Raw genomic sequence first — 7,297 nt, 5'->3', positions numbered from 1 at the left:
TGACATGCATCAACAATGTCAGGGAGCCTGACCACCCCCTCTTGGGACAAGCACAGTGGCCAGCTTGGGTTGCTGAAGACCAGTTCTAACTCGGACAAACCAAACGACATAATAAAGGAACCCAATTTCTTGTTTGGGAAGAATATGCCCAATTACAATTATTAATCAGCATGTCCCATGCCTTCAACTACCTTACTGTGAAAGTTATACACCTCTGGTTGGGTGACATACATGTCATGTGCAGCGGAACTTTAAAACAAAGCCCCATGCCTCAAAGAAAGAAATATACGCCTCCCTTTAATGGTTTTTGCCCTCAATTTCTGCCGATCACAAACATCTTGTGTTCGACACATATGGGGTCAAACTACTGAGGCAAAGAGTTAACTGACTACTTAAGTCCACTTTCCGCTGGAATTTTTAAAGTCAGTTCAGTTATCTCCCTTGCGTCGGGGAGATGATACGGGGTTGGTAACGTATACAAATGAAAAGTAAGAGGAATACGATTCCAAAAACCTTGCCACTTTAATGTCACACCAAGAGGGTAAACTGTACCAAGTTTCCATTCTACTAGCGAAGACACTGGCTTTACTATGAACCCAATATTTTTTTCAAGAACATTGCCAAGAAAATTCAAGGTGGAATTCAACAACGAATATACATGTATACCATTAGCTATTGAGATTGGTCTTGTTTTGTGAAAATGGCGAACATTCTTTATGAATCATCCTAAATGCGACCTTGACCTCATATTTAGGTCTATCAGAATCTTTTCAGATGTGAGCCTCAGGGTGACATGTAATTTCATTGGCCTGCAATGAATTTAGCAAATTAGGCGGTAAACAAACTTTCTCCAGTCAATGACCTTGAGGATGACCTTAATACAACTGATTGTGTCCCAATAGCTTCCCTTTGCACAACAGGAAATAATACATGTGATGACCAACCAAATGTGGTGGTGACCCATTTAAATGCAATCTCATTGGAATGAGGTCTGTTACTCTCAAGGATACCTCTGCTATGGGAAGACCACTCATTAAAAGGTGACAGCAGGTGAACACTGATCTTATGTTGACTGCCCAATCTAAATGAAAGCTTCTCGAGTCAGATGTCAGGGTTCTAAAATACTTCTGCTGAACTTCCTTACAACTTTAATTTGAAAAAAATTGATTTAAAAACAGAAAAGAAACAAAACACAAACATTCCTTTGATGGTACTCCCTTTCTATCCACAACCAAATACTGGCACTATCTTCATTACTTCAATTAAATTCAAGTGGTCTCAAGTTTTGTGTCCGAGATGCAGAAATCAGGCATGATCAGAAGCCTGGAGGCTATTTGGCTGATCAAGTTCCGATTTTCACCTAGATAGGTATCCATTGGAGGAAAGAGATCCTTCCTTTATAATGATTAATTAAGAGGAAGATGAATTACGTTTTAAAGATTTGAACTCATGCCCCTACAACAAACCCATGCTTGCACTAAAAGGCAACTCTTGCTTTTCGTAAGAGGCGACCAACGGGATCAGGTCGTCAGGGTCACTGACTTGGTAGATACATGTCATCGTGTCCCAATTGTGTGGATCGATGCTCATGATGTCAATCACTGGATTGTCTGGTCCAGACTCCATTATTTACAGACTGCCGTCACATAGCTGTAATACTGCTGAGTGCAGCGTTAAAACTAACAAACATGCACAGAAAAATCTAAGATCACAAATATATACAAATGTCTTTTAATTTTTTTTATTTTACACCAATTGTACAGAAGTGCTTATTTCTTGGATGCCTCATCCTCCTTATGGTAGGACTTGAGCATCTCTGCTTTCTTCTGCTGAATGCGCTCGTCTCTACGGCGACGGGCCTCCTTGACCTTCTGTCTGCGAGCCTCGGCTTGGTCGCTGTAACAAGCAAGATAACTCAGTATTACAAAGCGGCGGTTCTATCCAAATTTTAAGTGACAACTGCTAAGATTGACAGATGATCATCCTCCTCCAAAACTCAAAACAACCAAAAAATTTAGTGTTATCATGGCAGGGGGCACCAAACGTATTTTTGCACATTGTACAGTTCTACATATGGGTTGATAAAAATTTGGGTCATTGTTAGGGCTGGCAGCTGTTCAACACTTGCCCAAACTGCAGAGTAAATGTTATCATTTATACTTTCCAGTGTTTGAAATAAATGACGATCCTGTAATGTCTTAATCTAAGGATCCCCCCAATTTTTAACCCTCAACTTTAGTGTTATGACAAAGGCGCTTTAACGTTCATGCTCAATTTCAACCAATGCTATCACAATACTATTACTACTGTTCTTGATTGTCGACCCTAGTTGACACAATTGTCTCCACATAGAAGTTTGACATCCTCGCAACCTTGCACCACTTTTTGTAATATTTTAGCAACACCCCAGCAGAGAAAACAAACTGGGCATTACATGTGTCTAATCCACCCAGGTTCTAGGGAAAATTGCTGATTGTTTTAACGACTCCGCTACCTCACTGCCTGTGACATTTGTAAGTACCTGAGCAGTTTGGATCTCTGCTTCTCAGCCTTCCTCTTGTGGATATGCTCCATGAGGACACGCTTGTTCTTGAAGCCATTACCTTTGCACTTCATGTACAACTCATGGTAACTGAAACAAAAACACACATAGTAAAGTAACTATGTTTATAACAAACTGATGGATATAATGAACTGTATATATTCCATGTATAGGCTAAAACGAGTTATTAAGAACTAAACTAAGTGGTCCCTTTTGAGTTCGTCATAACAGTACTATACTGTATTCTGAAGATCATCTTATGAAACAAGATTTGTCCACAAAAAAACTTTTTTACCTATTCCTTAAAAAAACAAAAAACCTCTCAAGCCTGAAAACTGAAAAATCTTAAGTTATTTAGTCATTATTTTTCTATTGTAAAATTCTCATTCACATTGATAAAAACTTCTGATATTTCCAATATGCCATCATGAGAAACATCAAGAATCATCTGCTAGATATATCTTGAACTCAATTTTTGAATATTCTTTGCAAAGACATGAAACTTAAGGATGACAAGGTACTATTATTGATTATTATTATTCATAAAAGCAGTATCAGGACTTGTTTTGTGTCTTCAAAAGATCAATAATGATGGGTAAATAAGTAGCCCTGAAACTCAATGTGAAAACAAAGGAGGTATGATCCAACAAATTTTAAGTCTCCATGGTCTATCAATATCTAAAAGCCAGTCCAAAACAATTCATGTTTGATCAAGGTGAAATCACACTTTTATTTCATAGTTACAAATTACTCATGGTTGAGTGTAGAAAAGCCTCATGCTACAACAGTTTATTGGTGGATGTTTCCTTCAAAGAGAGAAACAAGTATTTAGTCTTCAAAGAGAAAAAATGGGATGCTAATTAGGTGTTTGACAATAATTGATCAATTTTCACCATTTTGGGGGTGAAGTAGCTACAGACACTAGCTTCCTATACTTCAAGTTTAATTGAATAGTCCTTACTGAGTGGTAGTGAGAATAGAATGGATCCTTAAAATGGTTTCTTCGTCCTGTTTAGCAGTGTAGACAAGTTAATTGCTATGACTGCTTGTTCGTTGTTTAACACTGCAGCAAGCAATATTCAGGCTATATTCAAGCTGAATAATTGAGTCTGGACAACCAGTGGTTGACATTACGAACAACAATCCATGCCATCAGGAAAAGCTGACACCCCATCAATCAAGTCACCCGTATGAGACTACCAGACTCATTAAGATGCCTTGTCCGATATGCATAGGTTGATGGGGGACCCCGAATCCCCATTTGGTTGGTTATGTTTGATACAGCCATGAAATACTCACAGGTGCTTATCGACCTTCTTGGCTTCCCGATATCTGCGAAGCAGGTTGCGGAGGACTCTCATACGGCGGATCCAGATGATCTTTTCCGGCATTCTGGCATTAGCTGTACCTTTCCTCTTGCCTTGACCCATGTGACGACCCTTCCGCCTAGCAATGGTGTTCTTGCGAACACGGGCTCGGGAGTGTACCTTGACAGGCTTCCGGATGATAAGACCATCCTTAACTAGTTTACGCACATTCTGTCCTGAAAAGTTTAAAATAAATTTCACATAACCATTTTTTTCCATTAATCTCTATCATGTCTATGGTAACTGATCAACTTCAAAAGACAGATTTAACTGATACAAATTAACAAGGATTCGGAAGGTCTACTACTTGTCTGAATAGTGACAGTAGTCCAATTGATTGTCAAAGTTCTAATCTGCTAATGAAAAACTACATATAGGGAAAACACTCAAATTGAAAACATAATTTTGAGGATGTGTTACCATTGAGCTCAATAAATCATTATAGTATCAGGGTTTTACCTTGACCTACATAACTAGAACTCACAGGAAATGAGGGTCCTGTAATGTAACGTTTGTTGTTTAACACCACACTGAGCAAAGTTCCAGCTATGTGACGGCGGTCTGTAAATAATCGAGTCTGGACCAGACAATCCAAGTATTGACATCAGGAGCATTGAGCATTGAGCCATGCAATTGGGATACGATGACATGCATCAACCAAGTCAGCGAGCCTGATCATGTTAGTCGCCACTTACGACAACCATAGACATCTTTAAGGCAAACATGGGTTGCTGAAGACCCTATTCTAATGAAATAGTACAGTGTACCATACTGTAAGATTTAATCATTACTTTAATTACAGGAACAACAAGTATATAAATTTTTTGTCAAAAATTTGGTACAATGAATATAACTGTGCATGCCTCGCGGACGCAAAATGTATTTTTTCTGCATTCATGCTATACATTTGTACCTACTGGAAGCACATTTCTGCGTTGTGTAAAACCCTGAGTAATCATTGAATTCTAAGAGTAACACATGAAACACTATGGCTTTACCTTTATGCATTTCAGTCTAATATCATGACTATAATACATGTTTCATTCACGAAATAATGGAGATAGAATGACTTTATTAGTGATATTGCACAGTTACTGTGCAAAAAAAGCAAAACAGACATTCTTGATAATCTATTCACTCGAAAAACACAGAAAATACTTACTAGAATTAGCATTGGCAATTTCATTGGTCTCATTGGGATCCAACCACACTTTGTTTTTACCACATTTGAGCACTGCGGCTGCAAGCCGTTTCTGTAAACGAAGCGTGCTGGAAAAAAAGAAAGTAATAATTTGTAGTACAAAACATGTTTCACATAGAATTAATAAACAAATAAAAGTAAGGTGAATGTTGTTTTCCACCAGTCAGCGACATTGCAGCTATCGATAAAGGCCTGAAAATAATTGTAACAGGTCCAGGCAATCCAGTACCTTACGACATCAGCAACAACATACGCTATAAGGGGACTCTCTTTTTCGCAAGTTCCCTACTGTTGCAGCAATGTGTAATCTCACTACCCAGAAACTCTTATTGGTTATTTACCAGACTGGTTTGCTACCCGGGATATAAAATGAGATCCTTAAAACACTGTTTTGTGTAACTTTCATGTGTGAGAAAGAATGAAACAACCTTTGAAAAGATCATGTGGTCACGGTCTCACAGATATTGTTAGCACACATCAGCACAATTTGCTCACAAACCTACCACAGAACTTATAGAGTACTACAATATACCAGGCGAGTGAACCCATGTCACAAGCTCAATGCTTAACTAGTACTTACTTAGAACACCAACCTCTAAATGCCTATCAAAGAATTAAGACTTATTAGTGAATTAACCCAACATTTTGCCACAGAACCCCATGTGCTCTCATGCATATTGAGTGCCAGTTTCCCTTGTGATCAGCACCCAAGTGTTTATATTAATGCAACATTCATAGCAACCACTTTTCTTGCAAAACTAGAAAAACCTTGAAAAAAGTATTACATATTTACATCAGAATAAATAGGCTAAGGATCGGAAAGGGGTGCTTGATCGTTAAAGGGACTCCCAAGGTCTTAGGATAGAGTTGAGGGTAAATCACACTAACACTAACAACCATCAAAGCCTAAAGATCGAAGAGTTATGTGGGATTCACCAATAGCACTTCACCCGGTAACCTGCAGCCACGACTTGATCATTTTATCATTGTCTTTTGCATGTTTAGCCAAGCTACCAGTAACCCAACTGCGTTATTACAGTTTACATGACATGTTGGTTTGGCTGGTTGGTTGGTTGTTTTACGCTGCACTCAGCAATATTCCTGCTGTATGACAGCAGTCTGTAAATAATGGAGTCTGGACCAGACAATCCAGTGATTGATATCATGAGCATCAATCCGACAATTGGGATCAATGACATGCTTTAACCAAGTCAGAAAGCCTGACCACCCGATCCTGTAAGTCGCCCTTTAAGACAAGCATAGTCACCTTTTACGGCAAGCATTGCTAGCTGAAAACCTATTCTACTAAATTCTACCCCGGATTTGGACGTGTCACACGACACATGTATCCATCTGCAGTGGTCTTAGTAGTGATCATAGCCTAAAATTGTCATTAATAACTAAGTAAACTTAAGCTTTACTTAATCCAAATCTACTGCGGTTGGAAAGCCTTCCTAATATTTTGCCATCAAACTGAAAGCGAGTCCACCAGCTTTCTAAATATCACGCGCCAACACCAGTCATTAGGCCTCTTGACTGTACGAGTTCCTAAATCATTGAACATGTTGAATAACATTTAAGTCGCCAGTGTCATTATCAGATAATAATAGACCTTAGCATAAATAGACAGTATGTAGATCAAATGATGGCCCCCAAATGATATTTAAAAACAAACGATAATCAGACATATTGACGACGATCTGAAAATCATATAAGTAAAACGTGCTTTCATATGGGAGCCGCCATTTTGAAAGAAGCTCGGCACTTCGGGCAAGACATTTTGAGACCACAGTATGTGATGTCGCGTTGAAATTCGGTCACTCTTTATATATTTCACTCTGAAGGTCATTCTTTATTTCTAATTTAAATCGAATGCGCCGATACGTGTACACAGGATACAGCTATGAGGCTGTTTTACAGCACCATGCCTCACCTCATGTTCGCTTCGTTTCACGTTGTTGAGAAAGAGGAAGTGGAGGGATACTAACACGTGGTGTGACAGCACTGTTAAAAATAGATCGGCAGATTTGCGTGTGAGTTTTCATGACAGAATGGTAATTATATTGAAAGGAGAATAGAATATGCTTTTACAATGAATTATATGTATGTTAACGGGATGTATACAAACGATAGGTCTATGCAGTGCAAACTTAGACAATATTCATACGCATGCCATGTTAGAATTAT

The 7,297-nt window shown here is 38.6% G+C and overlaps 1 protein-coding gene across 1 annotated transcript; it reads right to left on the bottom strand.

Moving 5' to 3' along the window:
- Positions 1 to 1,725: 1,725 nt before the first annotated feature.
- LOC139474934 (large ribosomal subunit protein eL19-like) lies at positions 1,726 to 7,095 on the bottom strand. The gene is made up of 5 exons (XM_071258130.1): positions 7,044 to 7,095; positions 5,072 to 5,178; positions 3,842 to 4,085; positions 2,522 to 2,632; positions 1,726 to 1,896 (listed from the first exon to the last, which is right to left on the bottom strand). The coding sequence occupies exons 1-5, from the start codon at positions 7,046 to 7,048 to the stop codon at positions 1,770 to 1,772; spliced, it is 594 nt and encodes a 197-aa protein (XP_071114231.1). The 5' UTR covers positions 7,049 to 7,095; the 3' UTR covers positions 1,726 to 1,769.
- Between the last annotated feature and the right edge of the window lie 202 nt (positions 7,096 to 7,297).

This window comes from Haliotis cracherodii, unplaced genomic scaffold, assembly GCF_022045235.1.
Source record: "Haliotis cracherodii isolate W230 unplaced genomic scaffold, xgHalCrac1.p SCAF_1, whole genome shotgun sequence".
Classification (NCBI taxonomy): domain Eukaryota; kingdom Metazoa; phylum Mollusca; class Gastropoda; order Lepetellida; family Haliotidae; genus Haliotis; species Haliotis cracherodii.
The sequence above is the reverse complement of the archived record's forward strand: the minus strand, read 5'-3'. Positions and strand labels throughout refer to the sequence as shown.

Coding starts and splice junctions, on each gene's coding strand:
- LOC139474934 (XM_071258130.1), bottom strand. Junction 2,633..3,841: donor AAGAAGGTCGATAAGCACCT/GTGAGTATTTCA, acceptor TTTTTGTTTCAG/TTACCATGAGTTGTACATGA. Junction 1,897..2,521: donor CAGAGATCCAAACTGCTCAG/GTACTTACAAAT, acceptor TGCTTGTTACAG/CGACCAAGCCGAGGCTCGCA.